Source organism: Haemorhous mexicanus, chromosome 32, assembly GCF_027477595.1.
Source record: "Haemorhous mexicanus isolate bHaeMex1 chromosome 32, bHaeMex1.pri, whole genome shotgun sequence".
NCBI lineage: Eukaryota > Metazoa > Chordata > Aves > Passeriformes > Fringillidae > Haemorhous > Haemorhous mexicanus.
The window spans coordinates 1,990,963-2,018,494 of NC_082372.1; the positions used below are offsets into that span (position 1 = coordinate 1,990,963).

At 53.0% G+C, this 27,532-nt stretch overlaps 2 protein-coding genes and 2 long non-coding RNA genes across 6 annotated transcripts; all 4 read right to left on the bottom strand.

The window, feature by feature from the left end:
• Positions 1 to 306: 306 nt before the first annotated feature.
• Positions 307 to 2,959, bottom strand: LOC132340551 (uncharacterized). Its single transcript, XM_059871614.1, has 2 exons — positions 2,816 to 2,959; positions 307 to 2,311 (listed from the first exon to the last, which is right to left on the bottom strand). Exons 1-2 carry the CDS (start codon positions 2,828 to 2,830, stop codon positions 1,229 to 1,231), a joined length of 1,098 nt encoding a protein of 365 aa, XP_059727597.1. The 5' UTR covers positions 2,831 to 2,959; the 3' UTR covers positions 307 to 1,228.
• A 3,008-nt stretch (positions 2,960 to 5,967) lies between these two features.
• Positions 5,968 to 13,571, bottom strand: LOC132340620 (uncharacterized). Of its 3 annotated transcripts, XR_009489925.1 has the most exons (3): positions 13,472 to 13,571; positions 9,539 to 10,046; positions 5,968 to 9,250 (listed from the first exon to the last, which is right to left on the bottom strand). It is a non-coding gene; the product is annotated as an uncharacterized LOC132340620 (long non-coding RNA). The 3 variants fall into 3 exon arrangements; XR_009489926.1 differs by lacking the exon at positions 9,539 to 10,046; XR_009489927.1 differs by lacking the exons at positions 9,539 to 10,046; positions 13,472 to 13,571 and adding an exon at positions 9,388 to 9,532.
• LOC132340672 (uncharacterized) lies at positions 10,230 to 13,448 on the bottom strand. Its single transcript, XR_009489989.1, has 2 exons — positions 12,632 to 13,448; positions 10,230 to 11,554 (listed from the first exon to the last, which is right to left on the bottom strand). It is a non-coding gene; the product is annotated as an uncharacterized LOC132340672 (long non-coding RNA).
• A 690-nt stretch (positions 13,572 to 14,261) lies between the features above and the next one.
• LOC132340463 (cyclin-dependent kinase 11B-like) lies at positions 14,262 to 26,984 on the bottom strand. The gene is given in 15 exon segments (XM_059871489.1): positions 14,262 to 14,512; positions 14,574 to 14,608; positions 14,641 to 14,774; positions 17,697 to 17,834; positions 18,833 to 19,029; positions 19,447 to 19,546; positions 19,939 to 20,056; positions 20,809 to 20,918; positions 21,931 to 21,979; positions 22,811 to 22,874; positions 23,062 to 23,484; positions 23,536 to 23,631; positions 23,662 to 23,796; positions 26,121 to 26,226; positions 26,817 to 26,984. Coding segments are annotated over 15 exon segments (2,124 nt in total).
• Between the last annotated feature and the right edge of the window lie 548 nt (positions 26,985 to 27,532).

Here is a 27,532-nt window from a genome sequence, read left to right on the forward strand (position 1 = left end):
CCCATTTGTGTCCCAGTGTCCCCAGTTCTATCCCACTGTCACTATCTCAGTGTTCCCAATCCCATCCCAGTGCTCCCATTTGTGTCCCAGTGTCTCCAGTTCTGTCCCAGTATCCCTGTCCCAGTGCCTCCAGCCCAATCTCACCAACCCAGTCCCATCCCAGTGTTCCCCATCCTCTCCCAGTGTTCCAGTTGTGTCCCAGTGCCACCAGTTCCATCCCAGTGCCAAAAAAGTGAAAAAAAGAAGAATTTATGAATTCTTCTCCCGTCACCAGAGAGTGAAAACACGACACGATGGAACCGCAAGGAGAAATAAAATAAATTGGTTTAATGCACAAGATGGCGTGGAGGCAAGTCAAGGGTTAAAACCAAACAAAAGAACATCTGAACTTCCAGGAATGTCTGAATATAATTTATATAGAATATAGAAAAATATATGTATATTTATGTATATATAAAATGTTAATATAAAATATTATTTTAAAATAATATAGTAAATCAATATAATTATATATATGAATATAATATAAATTCTATTGGTATAAAATATATTATTGTAAAGTATTTTTATAAAATCTATATTTCTATTTTATTACTCATATATATATTTTTTTAGATCAATAATATATTATGAATATGCATCAACCTCTGTGAATATGCATGAACCTCTGTGATGTAACAGAATATAAAGAACGTGGTTTAATTAATGGGGAGCTTTTGGCAATTAGCACCAGGATTTTATCCCTTAACAAACTTTTATAAAAATCTCAATTCTGACCACTGCCTCCCGGGGGGGTCTTGGCTGATAATGGGGAAGGAGGACAGGACCGAGCCCCAAGGGACCCCCCCCAGATTCTCCTGCATGAGATCCCAGTGACAGCAGGAGCTGGTGGCATCCGAGGGGCTCTTGGTGACACGAGGAGCTGGTGGCACTTGAGGGGCTCTTGGTGACACCAGGAGCTGGTGGCACTTGGGGAGCTGGTGGCATCCGAGGGGCTCTTGGTGACACCAGTAGCTGGTGGCACCCAAGGGGCTCTTGGTGACACCAGGAGCTGGTGGCACTTGGGGAGCTGGTGGTACTTGAAGAGTTCTTGGTGACATGAGGAGCTCGTGGCACTCGCGCTGGTGACACTTGAGGGGCTCTTGGTGACACGAGGAGCTGGTGGCAGCTGAGTATCCACAAGTCTCTCCAGTGACATCACTGCCCCAATGACATCATAGTGGTGACATCACTGTCCCTGCAGCAGCCTTGGGATGTCCTTGATGGCTTCTTGGCACCACTCATCCACTGTGCGGTTACAGGGGCCACCTGGGCCACCAGGGCCACCAGAGGGACTCAAGAGGAGGTTGTCAATGAGCTCAAATATCCCCAGCAGGCGCTCCTTGGCCAGGCGGGAGCCGGCCTCCCACAGCTGCTCAGCCTCGGCCACCTTGGCCACCAAGGCCACAGGGACATTGGGGGATGCCTTCTTTGTCCTGTTCAGGATGATCCTGATCTCCCAGAGGCAGTAATCCATGTTCCTGATGAACATGGTGGCCCTGTCACACACGTCCACCAAGCGCTCTAGTGGCCCCAGGGCCACCTCTGCCCAATGTCCCCTCCTGGTGGCCGCCCTTGCCTGGCTGGCAGCCACCACGGCCTCTCCCATGGCCTTGTTGGTGGCTGCCTCCTCCTCACTGGGGGCCAGCTCCTGCTCACTGGGGGCCAGCTCCTCCGCACTGGTGGCCACCTCCTCCTCACTGGGGGCCGCCTCCTCCTCACTGGGGGCCACCTCCTCCTCACTGGTGGCCGCCTCCTCCTCGTCGGTGGCCGCTGCCTCCAGGACATTGCATGTGGCCCCCACCCAGGCCACCTCCTCCCAGTCCAGGGCCACCGTTGGCCGCTGGGCGGTGGCAGCCAGTCTGTGCCAGGCTGTCCCCCGGCGGGCAGTCTCGTACCACAGGTCCCTGGCCCGGGCAGGGGCCGCGTCCGCGCAGGCGACACAGAGCTCGGCGGCCTCCAAGGCCAGCTGGTCCCATCTGTCCCTGAGCGCGGACACCAACTTCTGCCAGGCCTTGGCCACAGCTCTCACATCGGCCCAGCTGATCCAAGAGGTGGCCCTGAGGGTGGCCAGGGCCTGGCCCAGGGAGGGGACACTGCCGTGGTCCAGGGTCTCACGGAGGCTCTGGGTGAATCTCCTCAGGGCAGCGCGCAGGGAGTCTGGAGACAAGCACTGCTGCACGCCCTGGTGTGACCCGGTCACGGTGGCCGCCACTTCACCCAGGGTGGCCACCACGGACACCAGAGCCTCCAGCAGCTGGGCAGGGGACACCTGGAAAGGGGACAGGGGAGGTGTCAGGGACCTGGTGGCATTTGTGGCCTCCTGCGGTGGCCCCTGTGCCCTCCCGGGGTCCCCTCTGTGCCCCTCCCTGGAGGGCTCTGCTGTCCGTCTGTCCCTCCCTTGTTCCCTCCACCAACCCCTGCCCCTCCCCTCGTTGCCCCTCCCGCCCCCTGCCCCCTCTGCTGTCCCCTCTGCCACCCCCGCCCTCTCTGTTGTCTCTTTTGCCACCCCCTGCCACTACACTCGTAGCCCCTGCCACCCCCCCGTGTCCCCCCATCCCCCACTCCGCCTTCCACCCCCTCTGTCACCGCCCCCCTTCCTTCCACTCTCTCCTGTCCCTTTTGCGACCCCCTGTCCCCTCCCGCCACCCCCGTGTCCCCTCCCGCCACCCCCTGTCCCCTCCATCCCCCACCGCCCCCTCCCCCCCCGTATCCCCTCCCCCCCCCGGCCGTGTCCCCTCTGTCCCTCCCCGTGCCCCCTCCCCCCACGTCGCACCTCTTGGGGCTCCATGCTCACTGGGGACACCTTGGGGACACCCTGGGGACGCTCCGGCAGTGACCGAGCCCCAGGACAGGCGCCGGTCCCGGCCCAGAACCGGCCCCGGTAGCGGCGTGCGCGGCAATGGCGAAGCCGCTGAGGGACGAGGGCCGGAAAGAGGCGTGGCCCGCCGAGGTGACGTCACCGCCCCTCCCCGCACCTGGAACGCCCCAGCCCAGGGGAAGCCCCGGGATTTGGGCGCTTTGTAGGCTCCGCCCCGGGGGGCTCGGCTCAGTCCCGGGGGTGTAAACTCTATCCCAGCGGATCTAGGCTCCGTCCCGGGGGGCTCGGCTCCGTCCCGGGGGTGTAAACTCTATCCCAGCGGATTTAGGCTCCGTCCCGGGGGGCTCGGCTCCGTCCCAGGGGTGTAAACTCTATCCCAGCGGATTTAGGCTCCGTCCCGGGGGGCTCGGCTCCGTCCCAGGGGTTTAAACTCTATCCCAGCGGATCTAGGCTCCGTCCCGGGGGGCTCGGCTCCGTCCCAGGGGTGTAAACTCTATCCCAGCGGATTTAGGCTCCGTCCCGGGGGGCTCGGCTCCGTCCCAGGGGTTTAAACTCTATCCCAGCGGATTTAGGCTCTGTCCCAGGGGGTTTAGGATTCATCCCAGGGGGTTTAGGCTCCATCCCAGGGAATTTACGCTCAGTCCCAGAGGATTTAGTCTCCATCACAGGGGATTTAGGCTCCATCCCAGGGGGTTTAGGCTCCATCCCACGGGATTTAGGCTCCATCCCAGGTGGTTTAGGCTCCATCCCAGGGGGTTTAGGCTCAGTCCCAGGGGATTTAGGCTCCATCCCAGGGGATTTAGGCTCCATCCCAGGGGGTTTAGGCTCCATCCCACGGGATTTAGGCTCCATCCCAGGGGGTTTAGGCTCCATCCCAGGGGTTTTAGGCTCAGTCCCAGGGGATTTAGGCTCCATCACAGGGGATTTAGGCTCCATCCCAGGGGGTTTAGGCTCCATCCCACGGGATTTAGGCTCCATTCCAGGGCATTTAGGCTCCATCCCAAGGGATTTAGGCTCAGTCCCTGGGGATATCACTGGCCCCCACTATTTGATTGACTGCATTTTCAGCTTCAGTGGGGATTTCACCACATTTTTCCTGTATAAAAAGTGCAGCAACTTGGACAAATTTGGATTCAGGAATTACAACTCGTACACTCTTCTCTTTTTTGAATGTAATTTCTGCTTCCAATTTTTCTATCAAATCCCTCCCCAGCAATGGTTTAGGGGAGTCAGGCATATGGAGGAATTGATGAGTTCCCCAGAGCTTCCCCAGTTTAAATTTTAAAGGTTGCAAGAAAAATTTAATTTAAATTTTAATAAATAAAATAAATAAAGTAAAAGTAAAATAAATAAAATAAATAATAATCAAATTTAATACATAAAATAAATTTAAAAAATTTTAAACTTTAAAGGTGTAAAGAAAGGCCGTGTTTCGCTCACCTCGGTCACCCCAACAACATGTAGAGTATCGTGACTCAGTTTCCCTTCTGCAGTGTTTAACCCCAAACGTGCTGCTCCAGTGTCTATCAGAAACTCTGTGGGAACCAGGGCACAGGGAATATTTCTCAGCCTGCTCTGAGGGGTCCTGACCCCCAGAGGAGACCTGCCTTTGACCCTCACCCATGGAGAAAGCTCCAAGAATGACTTCAAGATAGAGTGGAGCCTACAAGAGTGTGAGATGGATAATAGAGAACAGTGTAATTTGTCACTTGGGTGAGAGTTAGAGCCTGAATGAGGGATGTGGAACTCCAGGTGGCTCTTTAAATTGCAATTTATTATATCCATGAGGTTACAGCAGGCCAGGGTCGTGGGCAACAGAGCCTGTGCCTACAGCTGTCAGCTCCAGCTGCAGGCAGGCCTGGAGAGCCTTTAATTTTGGGTACAATGCATTTTATACTTTTCTTTGCTCACCATCTTAATACAGCAGAACCAATCTATACCTTAACTTTTACCTATAGCCTATTGTTGTATTTCACTGAATAGTTTATTTAGTTGTTGTTGTTGCACTGGTGATGGGCAATTTCTACTGAGCATGTTGGGTCAAGTAGATGGGTTTTCCCCCTCCCTCATTACATGGTCTCCCCCTCACATCCCCCCCGTTATACACATGGTCTGTCCCATAGGTAATTCGCCCCTCCCCAATGGCATCCCATTGGCTCCGGTCCCCTCTCCCCCGCCCCCATCCCCTAGGGTATAAAACCTCCTGTGTGAGAGTTCCACGCCCTCTTTTCTACCTGGGTGACCCCATCACCTGTGTCTTGCACCAAGCCAATAAACAAGATACTTGCACCCACGTGGAGAAGAGCGCCTCTCGTCTTTTACCTTCGTCTGTGCGGGTCCGTGTGGGCTAGAGTCTTAAGCTAGCCGGATTGGACTCGTAAGAGGCCCAGGAAAAACACGGGATACCGCAGCCTATCATAACTACTGTAATTACCATATTCATGTTGCTGTTCTCCAATCACTAAAAGTCAGTACATTACAGTTTAAGCTAGAAGGTGTTTTTCAGTTTTCTTGCAGTGGAAAATTCTGAGACCTTTTTTCTACTTGCCACATTTGCTGACTTGTTTTCCTGTGCTCTCTTTCTGCTTGGTAAAAACATCTTCTTGTTTGGGGTGGGTTTATCCTTTGCTCTAAGCCATAAAACCCCTTCTAACTAGCACACCCTTTGCCTCCTTGGTTATCCAGTACGACTGGCTCAGCAATTCTTTTCTTCTACATCAAAACTTGCTTCCATCTCTATTCCTTCTTCAGATTCTGCATCCAAAAATCTCTCTGCCAAGCACACACACCTGTGAGACTTTCTTGTCAAACTTTCATCCTTCCCAAGAGAAGTGGGTTTCCCATCCCACCTTCCCATGTCTGCCCCATGGTCACACAGACAGAAACACAGGTCAGCCCGTGGGGTGCACCCTCTCTGTCCAGCTGGGGGACATTTGGCTCTGACTTTGGGGCCTGTGACTCGCACGGGTGATATGGCAACTGTTCCTCCTCACCTCCTCCCTCTTCTCCCTCATCTCCTCTTTGAGTTCCTTGACCATGGCAGAGACACGAGCCCGCATGGGGCCGTTGATCATACTCTCATAATTTCTGTGAAAAACCACAATCACTTATTTTCAGAATTTTAAAAGTTTAATAGTAATAAAATGGTTATAAAAATAGTAATATAATTAAAGTAATAAACATTTGAACAATTTGGATTAGGACAATACAAGACAATAAAAACAAAGAGTTATGAAAAGTCCAGGTACCTCTCTCTGGGCAAAATAAGCCCAAAAAAGGACACACCTTAACAGAGGATTAATCCTTAAAAGCAATAGGCATATTCATACACATCATACATGATGCATGAATTCCATTCAAACAAAGGATTCTGCCTGGTCAGTGTCAACTTCGTCCTCTGAATCCTGACGGCATATTCATGGCTGAGCAAGGCAGGAAGAAGTTGGTTTCTTCTGATGATGGAGCAATAAATTCTTTTTCTCTGAAAGATGTAGATGTCCTGTGGCTGCTCTCTGGTGTGAGTGCCTTATTCCTTTCTTTAAAAATAATCCCGCACACATAGTTTCTATTTTAACTACAAAAGTTACATTTTAACTGCAAAACTACAATTACAATACTATTAAAATGTTAATACAGCACTACTAATCATACATAATACACATAGTAAATATCTGCATAGAGCCATATAATATGTACTTTTGACAAGAGGTGAAAAACAAGTTGGCTTTGTCAGTGCTCTGCTCCCCAGGACCTTGCACCGAAGGAATTTAGAAATGCATCTCCAGGTGACGATCGGTGCGGACACGACTGCGTCCCCTCTGCAAACCTCATCCCAGAGGCAATCCCCCAATTCCTCCCAAGTTCTCAGACTCAGTGCAGCGCCCAGCTCCACCAGGAACCCGTGATCTCTGGCCCAGCCCAGCAGATCACAGAGCACTTCATCTGAGACTGCAATTCCCATGGGAGGTATGACATTCCTCCGCATGGCCAGAACAAGTTGTTCATCTCTGGAAGGTTGGTTCCCCATTTTTAAGGAAAACCCATCCCTCAGCAGGCGTCCACTTCAAGAGACAGACAGTCTGCTGTTTCGGGAAAAGCCATCCCCTGCTCAGTTCTCAGCCTCCCGGGGGAGGTTTGTTTGGTCTGTCGTTTGCCCCCAACCCTGTGGTCTGAACAGGACCAGTCTCCTCAGGAAGACACGGGGCAAAGGCAGAGTTACCTCACTCAAGAGGGCAAACGGTGTCCGATCGCAGAGGGTCGCTGGGTCGCTCATCTCAGGACGTGTCCCGGCTGTCCTGCGATTCCATGAGGGGTCACCAGACCCCGCCCATGTTCAGTCTCAGCTGTGAACTCGGCCGGATCCCTTAAGGTCCTGTTTCTTCAGCCTCGGCTGCACCAAAGGTCGGGGTCCAGCAGACCCTGTGCCTCCAGCCTAGGCTGCAGCACACGTCGGCGGTCACCGGATGACGCTGTTGAGTCAGGGATGGAATGAAAGACTCCGGTCCTCAGGTGGATCAGGAGGCAAAAAGCATTTAATGAAAGCAGCGGGTCTTGTATAGTGTGACTCGCTAAGGTGAGATCTGATTGGTCTCAAAGTGAAAACCTCTCACACTCTTGGTGAACTATGAATAGCACACTCTGGAGAACCCTATCTATAAATAATGGTTGCAGAAAGAGAGAGAATAATTGTTTGAATTCTTTTCTCTAAGTTTGCCACAGCTCCTCACAGCTTCCCAGGAAAATCCTGGCAGAGCTGTCTCTCTCTCTGTTCAGAGGATATGTGATTACCACAGGTGTCAGGGTGGTTATCCAAGTCAGCCTTCCCTTATCACTGAATGCTAAATAAAAAGGGTTAACAGGCCTATCAGCAACACCAGCCACTGTCTGATATCATTAGCATTTAGAGTGGATCTGAACCCTTCGAAAACTGGTGGGGCAGACCCAAAGAGCTGGGTGAAGGGTTGAGAGAAAATTTCTCCCGGTGTCATTTCCTCACAGTGGGTGCCATTATTAAAGTGACCCCAAAACTGTACAGTTAGGGTGTGGTAGCTCTGAATCCATGTGCCTGCTTTCCAGAGGAAGTTAAAAATCCGTTAATTGCTCACCTTATTAACCTGTAAAGCAAACTGGATAACAGCCACAGTAGCCTTGGTTACAGGACCCATGTTGAGATAAGGGCCTGCAAATGGGAGAAGTGTAGCCAGGGCCATGTGCCACCCAAAGCAGGGTAAGCTGGACCACATGGTGACACCTAACGAGGTTTCAATAGCAGCACACAAAAATTAGATTACTCAAGAACTGTTATTCCTTTTTCTCTCAATGCCCTCAAGCTGCATATTGGCGCCAAAATCTGTCTTGGTTTGAACAGACAGGAGTCTGCTAAGGAAGGCAGGAGCCTCCCCTGAAATGGAAAATGTAAATCCCCTCCCTGTGCTATGAATTTGGAATGTGGGGCTCTCAAGCAAAGATATAGGAGCAGGGATAACAGATCTTTATTAGGGAAGAAAATAAAATAAACAATGCCGTAAACTAAACCCACACTGCCAGAGTCAGAACACAACGTGACACCCTGTGGGTCAGGGTGTTGGCAGCAGTCCAGTTGGAATTGTGGCTGTAGCCCTCCTGGAGTGTCAGGGGTGGTTCTGCTGGAGCAGGGATCCTGTAAAAGGGTGTGTTCTTCCTCTGAAGATCCAGGGGAAGAGGCAGCTGCTGTTCCTCTGGGAATCCAGTGGAGAAGCCGTGCTGCTGTTCCAGAATCTCCAGATTATATCCGGGTAGGAATGCTTGGCTCCTCCCTCTGGGAAGAGCATCTCCCAATGGGATGCCATAGTTGTTATCAGCCATGCAGTGACATTCAATGGCCTGTTATCAGCAGATGTCTCTGGAGGGAGGAGTGGTGGTGGAAGAGATAAGGAAAACTGCCCAATTATCAGAAGACAACTGCCATGCAGATGGCAAATAGAACACAATGTGCTTGGCAACCCAGGACACTGAGATGTATCAGAAGTTTGAGATGTATCAGGAGTTTTGAGGGAGGTGGAACTGTGGGGACCTGCAGGCAAGGCAGTAGGGGGTGGCTATGGTGTGGAGAAAATGCAGAGCAGTAATGAAGAAAACAGTGAGGACAGGACAGTGGCAGCCGGTGTCTGAGAAAGGCAGGGACAGGTGAAGTTCAGGATTCCCAGGGAACATGAAGTTCAGGATTCCTGGGGCACACGAGGTTCAGGATACTAGGGCACACGGAATTCAAGAATCTCAGAGCACATGAAATTCAGGATTCTGGGGGCACACGAAAGTCAGGATTCTCGGGAGACACGAAATTCAGGAGTCCCGGGGCACACAAAGTTAAAGATTCCTCTGGCACATGAAGTTCAGGATTCCCAGAGCACACTGTTAAACAAAGGTTGGGAATTGTTGTAAATAGTTGATAGACCATTAAGCATGTACTGTTCATTTGGTTATTATATTGTAAAAGGGGTTAAAAGGGTAGTTATAAGAAATACGGTACCCAACGTACCACAACACACCTCAGTAAAGGGCACCACCCCCAAGGGAAACCAGCCAGCCTGGACAGAACTGCCATGGGCCAATCAAGCCCCTTAAACCTTCATGCAAATGAAGGATCCAAAAAGAAACCAATCCAAAGGGACAAAAACAGGATAGAAAGGGGCTTCTGACCCACTGAATCTGTGCCGCTCCACCTGGGACATCGGGGCCATCGCTGCTGAAGCAGCCCCAGCGCCGGCGCTGCAGCATCCTCGACGGGAACGCTCCTGCTCGGCCCGCGGGCCCCCTTGCTTTGGGCCTTTCTTTTTCTTGTAATAAATGCTGAAATCACTTTGGTACTGGGAGCCTGCTCGCGTTTTTATCAGTTATAGTTATAAAGTTCAAGTTTTGTTCAGCTCAGAGTTGACAGTCAAAATAACATCTCAGTTTCCAGTACTGTTCCATAGAGCGCTCTCCTTGCAACCCGAATTGGGACCAAATTGAGGGAAGGCAGTTGCTACAATAAGGGTCATGGCAGAATGGCTCCAGAAGAAGGGAAAACCAGAGGTGAGAGGCAAGACTGGATCGGGAACTCCATCTGGGAAAAACTCTCAGGGCACCAAGAAAACCCCTGTGGATCAGAGGTGAGGAGGCCAGTCCGTACCAGACTGCCACTGGTAGCAGTGCTGCTACTCTCTGACTGCAAAGGAAGTGGAGGAAACGCTTGTGAGAAGTGTTACTGTCCCTTGGATAGAGGAGATACAGTAAGTGCATTAATCAGAATATACACAAACATGAATCCCAAATGTATTCATCACTCCCAGCTAACAGCCTGTAAAGAGGATAATAAAATATATTGGGTGGTGTAAAGAACGCCAATCACTTGTTTTTAAAAATTTAAAAGTTTAATAATCATAAAATGGTTATAAAAATAGTAATATATTTAGAGCAATAAATACTTTGACAATTAGGTTTTAGGACAATACAAGACAATAAGAACAAAGAGTTATGTAAGGTCCAGGGACCTCTTTCTGGGCAAAATAAGCCAAAAAAAGGACACACGTTAACAGAGGATTACTTGCAAAAAACAAAAGCCTGTTGCATATTCATAGATTTCATACATGATGCATAAATTCCATTCAAACACAGGATTCTGTCTGGTCAGTGTCAGCTGCTTCCTCTGAATCCTGATGGCATCTTCAGAGTGGAGCAAGACAGGAAGAAGATTGTTTCTTGTGATAATGGAGCAATAAATTCTCTGTCTCTGAAAGATTTAGGTGTCCTGTGGCTGCTATCTCGGTGGAAATACCTCGTTCCTTTCTTTAAAAAAATAGCCCACACACATCGTTTCTATTTTAACATTATGTTTTAACCTAGAACTATATTTAACACACTACTGAAGAAAATTAATACTGCATAACTTCCTAACATAACACATAATATTCATTTTAATATTTGCAAAAAGCCAATCATAAAATATGCATTTTTCACAGCTGGCTAAAACTATTGCAAACCCCAGCTAGGAGATGTCATGAGAGTGCCCTGTGAAAGAAAGATGGGTAAGTTTTGAACAAGAAAGTGAAACCAACTTAGAGGATACATTCAAAGAGAAAGAAGTGCAACTTCTTTCTCCTTGCCAGTGAAAAGGCAAACGGATAGAGAGGGACAAATATATGGAAAGAATCTTTTTATCAATATGGTGGAAAAGATTATGAAAGAATTTAATCTGACTGATTGTTGGGTGTGGGGGGGGACACACTTAAGTGAAATTTGGCCATGGGATGGTATCAGTTTAGGTCCCCTAGACATTTTAAAATGGATTACATCAAGAAAAAGTATGGTAGTACCCAAAAGCAGGGAAGGAGAGTGGAAGCTAAAATCAACAATAATAGGGAAAGGTGTCCTGGTTTAGGGCACATTTGGGAGAGAATCCCCAAAAAGGGCTTCTCCATAAAACAAACCCACACAGCCCCTCCCCCCAACCGGTTTGGGAAGAATTCCTCAGAGAGAGGTGGAAAGAACCTGTTTATTTAACAGGCACAGCACCCCCCAGCACACACAATGAACAAAACCGGGTGACACCACTCTTCCACTGCTCTGAAAAAGATGACAAATTCAGAAAGTCTCTCCTGGGGGTTTGCTCTGTTATCAGTCCCTCCAGCGCTGAGGCAGCTGCTGCAGTCACAGGGTGCAAACTCTCTCTCCGTGCTCCAAATCCCAGTCCGGAGCAGTCAGCAGGTCCAACGGGGTGGGGGGAACAGTCCAGAAAGGAATTTGGACTGTTTAGCTAAATTAACTAATGAAGGGGGGGGGGGGGGGGGGGGAAGCAAGAGCAAGCAAAGCAGAAGCAAGAGCAGAAGCAAGAGCGAAGAGCAAAAGCAGGGGCAAGAAGCAAAAAGCAGCAACATGCACTGGTGCTATCTGGATGTCCCGCCGAGTGGCTGATAAGAGGCCAAAACAAAACCTTCACTCCACCAGTCTTAAAGGCACAGAACATAATATCCAGCGTAAATTACACACACACGAATGGGGATAACAGTCACCCTAGGACAGTTCTGAAAACTACACTTAAAAAAGCTGGGGGTGAATTATCCCTCTGCCCACTGCAACACCTGCTGTCATTGTCTGTGTTATATAGGGTGTATTAGATCAGTTTATTTTTGGATTTGGTGGGGGTCTTTTGTGTTTTTCAGTTATTTAGGAAGATCAGTTAGGAATCCAAGAATGTGATGTTTGAATTACAGAAAAGCAGTCAATTGATGCAGTCCTGGCTCCTGAGGGAGTGCCCAAAAATGGGGAAAACAGCAACAGCCACCAGAACAAATCCTACAACAACATGGACCAGCCCCTGGGAACCCTAAACAATACATATCAGGAGCCACAGAACCCATTTCTCATTTCAATGGCATCATTAGATTACAAACTGTCCTCAAAATAATAACCAACCAGACAGCTCCAGCTCCTGACCTTCCTGCTGACCAATCCACTGAAATGAGGAACACAACATTTCACCAGGGGATGGGATCAGATCATCTGTTAGCAGAAAAAGGTGGAGTTTCTGGAAAATTAAATGACTCAAACTGCTGTTGGCAAATAGATGACAAAGGAAAAGTGGGGAAACAGATAACAAATTAAACAAGAAAGTAGCTCATATACCAGTTCAAATGTGGAAAGGATGGGAATGGGACACAGTTTTGTGGCTCCCTGGCAGACCATGGGTTAAACGAACGCAGTTTCTCCTCTTATGTGCTACAGTAACTCTCATCTTTTTACCATGCTCCACACCTTGAGAGTGCAGCTCATTCAGCAGGTGAGCCAGGGGATGCAGGTGGCAGCCAGGCCTCCTGATCCAGAAACGGCTACAGAAGGACAGGGAAGGAGGGCACTGAGAATAATCCCAAAATCAAAGAGGACCCAGGAAGAAAAAACAGAGTCAATTAGTGAATCTGTTTGGAGATAGGGCCAGGGACTTGTAGATAAGGAAGTAACGGGAGAAACCATTAGTTCCAGAAAATGTTACAAATTTACACGGACACCTGCTCAAAGTCCCGCTAGATTCCTGAACTTCGAGAAGAACAAGGACTTAACAGAGCCCGTGAATATCGGATGTTAAACAAAAGTGGGGGTGCACATTAACGAGGACATACAGCAGGCGGATCGGGAAGTCTGAACCTTCCAAGCACCTCAGCCAGTGGGCACAGGGAGGGGGAAATAAGGCCGGGAAAATGAGAATAAAAAGTAGGCTGCGAACTCCAACAATGGCAGAGACCGCACGGCAAATGCCCCATGCCCTCTCCCTCTGCTCAGCAATAAAGTCACTTTTACAGGACTCCTCTGCCTCCTCCGGGCACAGAAACCTCCGCCGACGTGAATTCCCCGCACAGCCGCGGCGGCGGGGCAGCCCCCTCTGTCCCAGCCACAGGAACCGGGCCGAGCCAGCGCCGCTCCGGCAGCGGCTCCTGCCGAGGCAGCGGCGGGAAGGAGGCCGCGGGCAGCCGCTCCCGCAGCGCCCTGCCCCGGGGCAACACGGGCCGGACACGGCACAACCAACCCGCCTGAGCCCCCTGCCGCCCCCGAGGCCCGCAGCGAGCCCCGAGCCCCCGCACAAACCAGCGCGGCTCCCACCTGCGCTCCGGCCGCCTCCGAGCTCCGCCGCCGCTCCCGGGCCCGCTCCGCCAATGGCGCCGCTGCGCAGCCACGGCCGCCCTCAGGCCGGCACCGGGGCCCTGCTCCGCCCCTCTCCCACCAATCAGCGCGCCAGAACCGCGACTGACGGCATAACCGGCCAATCGCAGCCAGGGGCGGGCTCTGCACACGGTACAGCCCCGCCCCGCGCTCTCAGGGCCCCCCCGGGCTGCGTGAGGGCAAAGCCGGAGCTGAGGAACTGCCCTGGAACGGGCCCGGGCCCGAGGGGGATGGAGCTGAAAAAACAAACTTCTCCGCAGCTCCCGACACGGCTTTCCCACGGCACTGCCGCTTCGGTGGCTCCGGCTCAGCGGGAGCCCTGGAGCCTCACTTTTCCTACCCCTAATTAGGAGCATCAGTGCATCGCTTTGATTTCCCCCAAGAAGGGAAAGCTGCCCAAAACCCCTGTGGGTAAGTGGGGGAGGGGAGAGATTTCTGGCAGAAAACTCCAAAAGCTCAGAGCAGGATAATGAGAATTCAGTGAAGACCCTTAAATCCAGCTTTCCCCCCGCCTCCCTCCTTCCAGCTGCACCTCCTACCCCGGCAGTGCCGGAGACAGGGAATGGGGCCATGCTCAGTTCATCCCCCGGGGCTTCTCCCTCTGCTCGGGGACAGGAGTCGTTCCCCTGCTGCACCCTGAGCTCTCTCCCACCGGAGACTTTTCCAGGAACTTCTCCAGCCTGAGTCCATCCCATGGGGCACAGCCCCCCTCCAGCTGCTGCAGCGTGGGTCACTGTGCCCCGGGGTCAGTCCTGCCAGGACAGGCTGCTCCAGCGGGGCCCCTCTGGCCACGGGGTCACAGCCTCCTCTCAGGCATCCCCGTGCTCCAGCGCGGCTCCTCCAGGGGCTGCAGGGGGATCTCTGCATCCCCGTGGACCTGCAGGGGGATCTCTGCAGCCCCATGGATCTGCAGGGAGATCTCTGCATGCCCATGGACCTGCAGGGGGATCTCTGCAGCCCCATGGATCTGCAGGGAGATCTCTGCAGCCCCATGGATCTGCAGGGGGATCTCTGCATGCCCAAGAATCTCTGTATCCTGCACCGCTGTCTTTGGAGGTGCCAGGAATAGGCTGAGCTCTGTCTGAAGCTCTTCTCACATTCCCCAGCACAGGGAGGATTTTACATCCTCACAGCTCCCCGGGCTGGGTTTGCAGCCCCTCCTTGTGTGGGATCTCTGGAGCTTTTCATCCCCGTTGGATTCCTGCACCGTGGAGCCGTTCCAAATGGCCTCTTCCACGAGGTTCTGTGGCAGGGGTTTTTTCTCCCTAGTCTCCATCAGGAGCTCAGTGCCTGGGGGAGGAAGGACAAGGAGAGGAAGAGACAGGGAGAAGGGAAAAGGAAAAGGCAGAAGGAGAGGAAGGAAGAAGAAGGAACAAGGGAGGAAGGAGATGGGAAAGGAATGTGGATGGTTGAAGGAGAGAATGAGGAGAGGAAGGAGGGCAGAGAAGGAGAAGATGGGATTTGCCTCCATGCCAGAGGGAAGGGGAAGGAGATCCCCCCAGTCCATCCCTGGCAGGATGGCATTGGTAGTGAGGCTGTCCTGCAGCAATGCTGGGCTGGGAGATGGAGCAGGAGAGAGGGGATAGGGGCAGTGACTTCCTCCTCACCTGCCTGGCTGTCCCAGTCTGGAGCGTCCTGGCGCTGCCGAGGCCCTTGGAGCGTCCGGCACTCAGGAGCCTGAAGCTCACGGCTGCTTTATAAAGCTGACACAGCAGGCAGGGTGGGTCTGTGTGTGATCTCCAGCAAACTGGGTTTATTGGTACAGGAACAGGGTCCACAGCTGAACAGGGTCCAGGGACAAAGACAGGGTGCAAGCTGAGGGCACAGGGGGTTTTTATATGGGGTAGTGAGGGTGGAGCTGAGGGTCAGGGTCCAATGGATATGGGGAAAATGGGGCAAAGGAGGGGTTAAGGGTCGGGTCAGCTAACAGGGAAACAGGGGCAGAGGAATGCAGTAAACCAGGGCCAATGGAGGGACAGAGAGGAGAACATTCTAGGGACTAACCAGAGATGGGTAACAGGGGTTGTACTTGGGTAACTAGGCCAACAGGCCAATGGGGTAACAGAACTTTACATAAATTAGCATGTGCCTGCAAAGATCTATGGGAGAAGCAAGCTTATGACCATAACCTTGAAATCTATTCCGCTTATTTGGGACCAGTCCTCCACAGCTGGGAGATTGAGACTCCCATGGGCCTCCCCACCAGTGCATCTTCCTTTTCCTCACAGCCTTCTCCAGCTCTATCTAGACAAAGTGTAGGATTGACAAATCTTGGCTTGGGGGAAGAACAAGACGTGAGCACCTTGGGGACAAAGTGAGAAAGGAGCCTCATTCTTTAGAATTTTTCAAAGTTTAATAAGGAAAAATAAGGAACAAATCAGTAACAGCGCTGGGTGCTTGGCGATGGCCAGAGGCACAATGGTTAACCACAGCAACTCTTCTTAGCAACTTTTTCCATTGTATTGATCAAATAGATATTCATAATGATTACACAAATTCAAACATGTCTTTGAACTCCTTTACATGTTCCTGGAGTTCTTTAGGTTGGTTTGACCCCCAAATCGCCTTTTTAGAGTACGTGCAGGAATCGTGGGTTGTTGTTTTGAGGGTTGTGTGTCACTCCCTCACAAGGGCCCCCTGTTCTGTGGTTGCAGCAGGTGACAGTTACTGACAGTGGAAGGGTCAGTGGCAGGGGCCCTCATCACATCCCTTCCTCAAGTGTTATCTGACCATGCAGATGGTTTTAGCTATTTCCACAAGTACTTCAAATTAGTTATTTCACAAATATCTCTGAGTCATTCTCATTATTGTAAGTTAGATGCAAAAATAAAAGCATTAGCTATTATTTCACAACTACAGCTATTTCTGCAAAAGTTAACATTACAATGCACAACACATGGCATCCACTTTAATAGTTTGTGAAAGCCAAAACTATAATGTATGTTTTTCACACTGTCCACAAACTAAAATATCATCCATGTTCTGAGGATAGGAGCTGCACAGGGGCCAGGGCATTGGCAACAAAAAGCTGAACAAATTATACTATAGCAAAAGCAGTGAAAGGTGATTACAAACTGTACCATATCAAACTCGTTGTGATTAAGAATAATTTGCAAAAGTCAATACATGAAGCAAAACCAACACTGCCTAGTTATTTACACCAAAGCCAGGGCAGGTTTTTCCCTTGCACGGAGCACTTGGGCCTTCCCCGGGCCCCTTCTGCCCTCCTGCAGAGCCGCTGGCATTTTCCAGCACACACAGTTTGTAACCCAGAGCCGGGTGCAGCCCCGAAGGCTCCAAGCGCCTCCTTCCAGGCTGACTCTGCAGGTGCCGAGGCTACTCTGGGCTCTGCCAGGGCTCTGCTGGGGCTCAGCTCTGGGCCAGGCTGGGCCCGCTCTCCCCTCACATGGCTCCGGGCAGCTGAGGCACAGCGGGAGAAGGAAGGGACACGTCAAGGGAGTCGAGGTTTGAGAGAGTTTTTATTCCAAAAACTGCCGTAACAAACAGGCTGTCCTAACTACCATAACCAACTAGCAATCCTAACTACCATAAATAACTACCAGTGCTAACTACCATAACTAACTAGTTGTCCTAACTATTGTAACTAAAGGCTGTCCTCAATTGCTTCATCTCTTCCGCTGCTCCCTCAGTTGCTTCGCTGCAGTGATCACAGGGGTCAGGCTGGAGAGAGGCTTGGCTGATGACAAAAATGGGTGCTGCCCAAAGGATAAAAAAGAAAGAAATGAACTGTTACTTCCCAGAGTCAAGTTCCTCACAGGCCCTCTTGCAGCAGGACAAAGGGAAATGGTTTGAAACTCAAGAGAGGGGAGCAGGCTCAGATTAGATGTAAGGGAGAATTTTTTAACCAGGAGAGTGGGGGAACATTGACAGAAGGTGCCCAGAGGTGAGGGAGGTGCCTCCTCCCTGGAAACCTCCAAGCTCAGGTCGGGCAGGGCTCGGAGCCCCCTGACCTGTTGAAGATGTCCCTGCTCGCTGTGGGGCACCAGGCCCAGCTGGCCTCGAAAGGAGCCTGCCAGGCCAAAGCAGGCGAGGATTCTGCTCGCTCTGCGTGTGGAAAGCAGCGAGGCTGGAGACTGTCGGAGGGGGCCCCACAAGAAAACCCCTCCCTCGCGCTGCTGCTTGCCCTGCAGCCCTTGGCATTCACCTGCAGCAGCTCCTGGGCAGCCCAGCGCCGCTCCTCGTCCGGCTCCAGGCTGCACTCGAGGAAGTCCCGCAGCAGAGCCGACAGGCGCCGGGGCTCCTGCAGCTGCGGGGTCCCGTTCTGCCGGATCAGAGCGCGAGCCTGCAGGGAAAGCAAACTCAGCGCTCTGCCAGCTTCCTTCACACCCACACGGGCTCACATCCACCCCGGGTCCTCAGCCCCAGCTCCAGGGGCACTTTCCTCCCTGCCAGAGGGACCCTGCCCTGGGAGCAGCAGCTGGAGGTTTCTGCACATGGGAAGGGAATTCCCAGAGGACTCCAGCCTCAACACAGATGAATATTCTGCTGCTCCCAGCTCATTTTTCTGTGCCAACCAAAAAACCCAAACCCTGGGGCTGCCACAGCCACTGCAACATCCAAATGATCTCTCCCTGAGAGCCAGTTTCATTGGCTGACTCTGTTAGTAGGAACCTCCATCAGAAATAGCACATTTTGCTTCTCCAAATGTGGACACCAGCTGTACAGGCCATTTTCCAGAGTCAGTGTGGTCTGCCTGGGTTATTTCAAAGGATTCTTACATCAAGTGCATCTCTGCAGTGCCACTGACACTCAAGTGAATGCATTCCTGATGCCCCATCCCAGAAACTGCCAGGCCAGAAACAGGAGGTTTGTGATGCTGAAAGCTCAGGCTTGGTGACACAGAGAAAGTAGCTTGGACTAGGAAAGAAATATGTTAGACTTTGGGGATGTTGAATCATCATCTTCAGGTTTTCAACAAGTTTCCCAGTGAGAAGAATCAGCGGGGAGATCCTCTTGCAAAACCTCCTTTAGAAACTCCTGCAGAAATCTTGTTGGGTTTGGGGATGGGATGTGGGGTTGGTTTGGGGTTTTCTTCCAAGATAACATTAGAGCTGATGCACTTGCTTCACATTTCCATGTCATCCTCAGAGCCAGAAGAGCTGCAACAACGTAAATCCCAAAGCAAATTGTTGCTGGAGACTGCAGAATATTCGTCTGTGTTGAGGCTGGAGTCCTCTGGGAATTCCCTTCCCATGTGCAGAAACCTCCAGCTGCTGCTCCCAGGGCAGGGTCCCCCTGTGCTCACAGGCCTCTGCAACCACTGGAGAATTTGCCTCTTACCATGGCCCCCGTTTCCCTGAAGTAAGGAGGTTCTCCTTCCACCATCTCGATGGTCACAATGCCAAAGGCCCAGATGTCCACCTTGGGGCCATAAGGAGATCTGGCCACAACTTCTGGGGCCATCCAGTGAGCAGTGCCCACCATGGAGCTGCGCCGGTCCTGCTCAGGGCTGAGCTGAGCACAGAGGCCAAAATCAGCTGAGGACAGAAACAAACCCTGTCAAAGGCAGCTGGAATGAGGAAACCAAGCACAAAGATTCCCCACTCTCCATCTGAGAATGCAGTAGTGAAGTTAGCTGGGAAAGTCCTCAGGGCTGTAGCCAAGGAAAGATGGAACTGGACCCTTACAGAAACCCTCAGCTTTCATGCAGTGGCTTTTACTGATTCCCTTGGAGCTTTAGATTCCCACTGCTGCCCCTCTGGAAGGGCCATAGCCAGAGCAAAGGCACGGCTGGCACCCTGCTACTCTCCTGAGCTCTCTGCAGGGGCAGCCGCTCTCAGCTGGCAGCAGGGCCCGGGCAGTGCCCCCAGCAGCCCTTGTGGGGCTCTGGCCTCACTGGGAAGCAGCCCCACAGCCGCAGCCCGGGAGCGCCGTGCCTGGCCAGGAACACCCACCCAGCCTGACAGAGCCGTCCATTCCCAGGAGGATGTTGGAGCTCTTCAGATCCCTGTGAATCACCCAGTTGGAATGGAGGAAATCCAGGCCCTGCAGACACTGAGAGAGAACAAGAAACACCAGGGTAAAAACCAATGGCCGGAATATATCACACCAGAAAGGACAGTTCAGAATTCTGCCAGCAGCAGCTTTGCTGGGACAGGCCAGGAGGGCAGTGCACACAAGCTCCAGGCAAACGGTGCAAGGCAAAGCTGAGAACAGCAAATCAAATCAAAAAAGGACAGAGAGTACCACAACAGCAGGAGAGAGAACAAGAACAGAGTAGAAGTGCAGTGATGCTGGCAGGCTGTTCACTGCAGAGGCTCTTTCTTCTCCAGCTCATGAAAACAGCACAGAAACAAAGCCCTGAGCACGGAGCCACTCCTGTTCTCATGCCTGTTTGGAAGGACCATGGTGTCCCAGCCATGGGAGTGACAAGCAGGATCCCTCACCTCCCGACTGACAGCTGCCATCTCTCCTTCAGCCATGCGTGTCTGTCTGACAACGTCCTGCAAAGTTCCTCCATCCAGGTATTCCATCACCAGCCAGAGATCTCCATCAACAAGGAAGCTGGAAGAGGAAAACAATGGCATGGAGATGAATGGGCAGTGCTCAATTCCCCCATGGAAAAGCCTGGATGGAGTTTTGTTTCCAGGTCACTGGTCAGTGAGGACAGAATCAGATGGAGAGACATTCCTGCCCGGCTGCCCAGCCCTTGGAATCTGCACAGTCTAAAGGAGAAGGAGATACCTGTGAGAAAGGAGAGGCCTTAGATGGCAAGCAGGTGATAAATGCAGGTTAGCAACAGCCCAGATCAATGTGGAACCACAACACTTGCCCCCAGCTGGTTCAGCTTCTGAACTCCTCAGTTCCACCATTCCCTCCAGAACAAGGCAACACAACTGCCAGGGCTATCCAGGGGAGGAGGCCGTGCAGCACTTGGGATAAAAGCAGTCAGAAAACCTTTCAGAAAGTCCCTTCAGAAACAGGCAAGGCCAGTGAAAAATGGGCAAATGAGGCATTACTGGAAACAAGAACCTGGTCTGCCTGGCATCTGTAGCAATGGAAAAGGGCTGGGAAGAAGCCAAGGGAAATAATTTCTGCTGTGGTTCATCAGCACTTGTTGGGAGACACAGCAAACGGGGTCAACTTGAAGGAAAAACCAAAGCAAAGCAACAAAAGCACACGCAGGGAGTGAACTGCCAGGCTGTTGTTTGGGGAAGATGTGGCTGGGTCAGGCATTTGCAAAACAGGCTACAGACTAGGGATGCAGGAAAGGTTAACGCAGGGCCCGGGCACGGGATAAGAGCTGAAGCACTCACCTGTCCAAAGAGTTGACAATGTTGGGGTTCTTCTTGTCCTTCAGGAGCAGGATCTCATTCACAGCTCGTTCCCTGTTCTGCCCTCGGAGACTCATTTTCTTTATGGCCACCTGAAGGGACATGGCAGCCCTTGAACTGCAGGAGTCTGTGGCAGGAGGCCACAGCAAACACGGAGCGAGTCTGTTTGGAGCGACGGAGCCGGGCTGTGCCAAACTGCCTTGGGATGGGACACCAGAGCTCAGCAAGTGCCATTCCCACAGCCCATTGCTCTGCCAGCTGGGGGCTGCTCACAGGACACATGGCCAGAGACATTTGGCCTTGCCAGCTCTGCAGAAATGGTCCCTCAGCTGTCAGCCTCAAAGCTCTAACAACATCCTCTGCACCTAAAGTCTGCTCAATTGCCTCAACTCTCTCATTAATATTATTCAAACCCATTTGGAAAGCAGGAGGTAATTCTGGTTCTGTGAAAACAGAGCAAAACAGCCAGGAACCCTTTAGCAGTTCTATGGGATTTGGTCATGATTTCAGATCCAACTGCTCTGTTTGGGATTGCACAACAAAGCAAACACGCACATCCATTGCTCAGGTGATCCCTGTCACAGGCTGTCACTGACACCAGACCCAAACACACCTGCAGGGTTTGGGAGAGAGCTTTGCTCTGGACATCCATCTTCTCATTTCTCTCCTTCTCTTTGTGAACAGCTGAAGTAGGACTAAAACCCCAAATTGAGCCCAAGCAGGATCTCTCCCTAATCAGGCCTTGAGGCTCCCTTTGAAGATGAAAGGCAGGATGGAAAAACTGCTAAACTGTTCCTGTCAGAGGCTGGGGTGAAGATAAATTGGGCCTCAGTCTCCAGCAGCTGATGCATTCACACTTTTAGATATGCAGACCAAGCCAGCGTGTCCTGCTCTGACAGACACCGCTGCCCTCCTTGCATTCCTTCGGCACTTCAGAAGGACCAGGTCTGTCCCAGCTGTGCTCTGCAGGCTGACACTGCTCTGCCTTCAGAGGAGCAGCCTGGGCACGAAAGCTCTGCTGGCCCCCAAAGCTGCAGCCACAGCTCCCAGCAGAGGGGAAAGCCCTGGAGAGCTGCCAGGCGTGCTGGGCGTGTTGACACTGACCTCTCCTCCAGTGGCCCTGTCCAGTCCTTTGTAAACGGTTCCGAAAGCCCTGGAGACAAAACAGCAGAGAAGAAAGAAGCAGCGCTTTAGGCCCTGGCAGTGAAAGCCAGCCCAGACAGGAGATCTCTGCTGCCTGCAGCCTTCACAAACACCTGGGTGCATCGACCCTTCCAACAACAGCACAGCAGCCACCAGCCCTCTGCCATGCAAGGTGGGCAAGAGAAAACTGAGACCCAGCACGAGGGAATTGGGCTGGAGCAAATCCCAAATGTCCACCCTGAACTGCTTTAGTTCAAAACCTAGGAGGGGAAATGGGTGTCTAAAGAACTGGAAAAGAATGCATTTCATCCTTTTCCATGTCCTGCCTAAGACCTGCAGGCTCCACAAGGGCCCTGCCATCAGGCAGGTGATGCATTTTCCCCCTGAGTGCATCAGCACTGTGTCTGTTACTGAATGGATGGGGTCTGCTACCTGTGCTAGAATATAGCCCTAATTAGCTCATCTCTGGTTTCTGTTTCTAAACCTTTAGGTTGATCATTCTGACCCGTGGATATTTTTCAAAGGAAAATATTTGAAAGAAATCTTCTTGAGAATTGCTTTCTGACAGTCATCAGATGGTGAGTTGCTCTTTTAGGCAATCCAGTTCCAGGGACAGAAGATCTTCCAGGTCCTGCTCCTTGCTGCAGGCAGGACACTGCCAGCCTCAGGGCCCTTTGACGATGCCTCCTGACCACAGTTATCAATTCTGATCAGGACTGAGAGACAGCAGGATGGTAGCCCAGTGTCGGAAGGTGTTTGGAGCTCTCCTGACTTCTCACTGGATCCTGCCCCAGCACAACCCCTGGCCCTGCTTGTGCAGAAGTCGCTGCCGTGCCCTTACCCTTGGCCAATCTGCTCCAGCTCCAGGTATTTCTCGGCAGGCTCCGCCTCGCTCACGGTGTTCCCTGAAAGAAACCACGTGGAAGACGCTCCCTCCCAGAGTGAGACCCCGCCCTGCAGCAGAGCCAGAACGCAGCCCCACTCCCTGGGGCCGTGAGCCCCTTGGTCTCAGCTGGGGAAGGACAAGAAATGGCTCGGTGACATTCAGCTGCAGAGCAACCCTGGGTGCAGCTGATGCCGAGACACACACACAGCGCCCTGCTCGGGCACCCAGGGACAGAGCAGACGTACTCAGCTGCATCAGGCACCACTCCCCTCTCCCCTCTGGCTGCAGGGCTGTGCTGCTGTCAGAATGCTCAGCCCAGGATCCCACAGCAGAGGGAGGTTCTCCATCCTCTTCCCAAAATGCTGCAGCTTCTCCATCCTCTTCCCAAAACGCTGCAGGTTCGCCATCATCTTTCCAAGCCAGGGGATGTTCGCTGTCCACTTCCCATGCTGGGAGATGTTCACTCTCCTCTTCCCAAGATACAGGATGTCCTCCATCCTCATCCCACACCGGGAGATCTCCGACATCCTCATCCCATGACTTGGGAGCTTCGCCATCCTCGTCCCACACCAGGGGACATCCACCATCCTCATCCCAGGACGGGAGATGTCCTCTGTCCTCATCCCACACTGTGGGAGCTTGGTCATTTTGGTCGCACACCAGGGGGAGGAGATGTCCACTGTCCTTGTCCCCCTGTGTAGGAGCCTCGCCGTGGCATTCCCACACCGCGGGATGTTCGCCCTCATCTCCCAGGACAGCAGGAAGCTCACTGTCACCTCCTGGCTCTGAGGGAAGCTCACTGTCACCTCCTGGCACTGAGGGAAGTTCACCATCGTCCCCCAGAACAGCGGGAAGCTCACTGCTGTCTTCCTCCTCTTTGGCCTCCTCTTTGGAAGCAGGGGGAGCCCCAGGAGGTGCTGGTGCTTCTTTTGTGCCCTGTGGACAGACGGCAGCGTGAGGGACGGGAAGTTCTATCTCAGTTCTCACCTTATTTATCCTCAGCTGCACATCCAGCTGCACTAAGCAGAAATTGGGTTTGGAGCTGTTCCAACTAACAATGGGCTAAAGTCGACATTGCCACTTATTGCTGGGAATTCAACATTCCACCATGGCTAAAGCCAGCCAGCAATCCTCTGCCTGCAAAGCCAGACCTGCAGCTCTTCAAAAGCTCTTCAGCAGAAAAGGAGAAAACTGACGGGGATCCCTTTGCTGCTGCTGCTGCTGAGACACTGACAGGAACTTTCCTTCAGCCTCCCAGGCTGGCCCTCAGCTGCCACATGCCAAGCTCACAACTTGCTGCACAATTCCAAACACCAAAGGTTCCTTTCCCACTCACCGAAGGAGGAGCTGCTCGGGATCCACAGAAGTGCCCTGAAATGGGAGAGGGAACATGAACCAGATGCTGTTAGGAGAAAAACTGCCTGTGGTGGGAAATGCCACAGAGCAAGGCAACCCCAAGAGAGCATTTTGCTCTCACAGCATCCCTGCAGGAGCCACAGTCCCTTCCCACAGCAAGCAAGAGAACAGCACAAAATACTGGGCTGGGTCAGTTCTTGGCCGGAGCAGCAAACGGAGGGAGTTCCAGGCTCTGCTGGCACAGACTCCCTGCCTGAGGGAACAGAACCCCCCAGGGCTCATTGCAAATGCTGTGCACGCCCCCCTGGCTGCAGACACCCCCTTTTTCAGCTGCAGCTGCTGGCAGGAACTCTCCCAAAGCAATGGTGTCTTCATGGCCATTTGGTTCCAAAGTCAGCTCAGCTCCAGAGGAAGAACACAAAGCACACAGCAAGCCCAAACCCACAGATGCTGCACCGAGAGAAAGCCTCGACTTACGTGCCAAGTGGGTTAAAAAATACCCTGAATAAGCCACAGAGTACAGAGTGCAAACTGCAGCAGCCACGTGCTGGATCATTTTGGCTGCGCTGCACACGTCTGCAGCCTGTAGCCCTGCAAGCACAGAAGGACACCCGTCAGGGCTGGGCTGGCTGCTGAGAATGCCTCGGGCAGGAGGATCCTCTGGCAGCGAGCCCAGAGCCACTCTGGGCACTGAGGCCTCCGTGTCCCACAGCAACGGGAACACCACGGGGACGTGGCACTGCTCCTGTGACACCACAGCAGCAGCTCACACAGAAACCGCCTGGAAGGTTCTCCTGTGTCACAAAGGAGCACAAAGATCCCTCCCAGGGCACAGCCTATTGCCCAAAGGATGCCAGAGGAACTCGGAAAATGCAGCACACAAGGACACCCCATAGCCCAGCCTGAACACTGAGGGGGAACAAGGACGGCACCAAACCAAAGGAAACGTGACCTTTAGTCACTGATACTTCTGACTAAAAGCAGCAAACCTTGTTCCATCAGGGATCTTTGTTCTAGTTCTAAAAACAAGCAAGGGTCTCAACTCTAAATACACAGAGGGCAGGAACTGGGGAGGAGGTGGGATTAGGAAGGAGGAGGAGGAGGGAGAGAGGAAAAGGAGGAGTAGGAAGAGGTGGAGCAGGAGCAAGAACAGGAGGTTCCAGTGCCCCCTGTGGCCGCAGCCGCGGGACCATCGCCCCCACCTCGTCCTGCAGGTGAGAGGGGAGGAGGGGCTTGACCCAAATCTATCAGGGGTGTCGCTGAGAGGGTTTTTTATTGGGGTGTGTTTGGAGACTGCAGATTGTGGATTTGAGCCCAAAATATCATCTGGCGTCTCTGGGAGGTTTTTTTCTCTGTGTTTATAATTTTGGGTCATGCAGGACCCCAAGGCTGAGCCCCTTGGGGGGATCTTTGGGGGTCCACGTGGCCATTGCCCAGTATGGGCAGGGGAGGACATTGGTGCTGGGGACCCCGGGACAGCAGAGGAGGGGAACCCCTGGGACCCCCAGAGTGGGGAGAGCAGAGAGGGGCGATCCCAGAGCTGGGGGACCCCGGCTGGCTGGAAAGAGGGGGAGCCTGGAGAAGAGGGACCCCTGGGACTCCTCGGATCTGAAAGTAGAGCATCAGGGGAGAAGGGACCCCATGGACCCCCAAAAGCCCCTGGATCATCCCTAAGCAGGATGCTGGAGAAAGGACAAGCCTTGGAGCCATTGGACCCCCATTATCCCAAGGAAAGGAAAACTCTGGAACCCCAAAAGTGGAGAGATCAGCGATAAGGAATTCCTGGGAGAGATTTTTTTGGGCTGAATCTTGACATTGTGGAGATTTTCATGGACACAAGACCCCTGCTGACTTCTAGAGATGGAATTGGGCAGGAGGAGCCTCTACTCCAAGGCGCTCCCACCTTGGTTTCCCCCAAACCAGGATCTGTCATTGCCAAGCTGTGGCCTGATGGAGGAGGAGGAAAAGCCCCAGAGATCCCTCACGAGGAGTGGCTGCAAACCCAGCCCAGGGAGCTGCAGGAAGGAAAGAGCCCCCCTGAGCCAGGAAGGTGTCTGGAGATCCAGCCGGAGCTCAGTGGAGAAGCCTCATGGCGGGGAGAAGCCCCACAAGTGCTTGGAATGTGGGAAGGGTTTCAGCTACAGCTCTAGCCTGATGGAACACCAGAACATCCACGCAGGGGAGAGGCCCTGTGAGTGTGGGGAACGTGGGAAGAGCTTCAGTGGAACCTCCGACCTCAGCAAGGACACAAAGATCCACACTGGGGAACGGCTCCATGAGGGCTTGGAATGTCAGAAGAGCTTCAGGTGGAATTCAGGGATTGTCACTCACCAGCACTTCCACACCAGGGAGAGGCCCTGCGAGTGTCCCGAGTGTGGGAGGTGCTTTGTGCGCTGCTCCAGCTCCATCCCCCATGGGAGGATCCGTGCTGGATGATCCCCAGTGACCCCCGTTGGGCAGAGCCCTGGTGACCCCCGATCCGGGTGATCCCTGTTGGGTGGGGGAAGGTGTTGGAGAAATTTCTTCGCCCTCTCCTTGTGCTGCTGTGATTTGGTTGGTAATAAATTCCCTCCGTGTGCCCAGGCCGGGTCTGTTGTGCCCGTACCGGATTTGCCGAGGGATCTCTCCCGGTCCTTGTCCCCACGGAGGAACCCTCGGTTCCATTTTCTGTCGCTGTGCGGCTGCGGGGGGCAGGGACAGAGCGGCTCTGCATCTGGCCAGCGTCACCACTTGCCACGGGCACCCTTGAGATCCCGCGAACCTGGGCACGCATTTCTGGGCTCACCTGAGCTCCCACCTGCCCAGCGCCCCAAGGTTCCCCCTCCCCAAAAAATCCCCCAGCCCGGGGCTGCAGCCTCCCGGAAAGGCCTCAGCCAATCCCAGCGCAGGCAGAAGGCGGCTCAGCCAATGAAAGCGCGGGGCGTTGGATTGCCTCATCGGTTGCCGGGCAGAGCCCGTGGCCAATCGCTCCCCAGCAGTGGCGGGAGCCAATGGGAGCGCGCGGCGCTGCCGAGCCCGCCCCGCTCCGGACTGGTGCTCCCAGCGCAGCGCGGCTGCTTCGGGGCTGCGGCCCCTGCCCGGCGCTGGCCGTGGGGCGAGGGGCGGCAGCTGGGGCCGGACTGGTGGCACTGGTGGTGCTGGGAGCCCCCCCGGCTGCGGGCGCGGGGCTCTCGGGTGAGCGGGGGGGGGCGGGAGGCGGTGGGACGGTGGGGGGGAGAAGGGGGAAAAGGGGGCGAAGGGGGGAGCCCCCCAAAAGGGAGAGCGGGAGGGGCAGAGGGGTGAGCGAAGGTGAAGGAGAGTTGGGAGAGGGTGGGGAAAAGG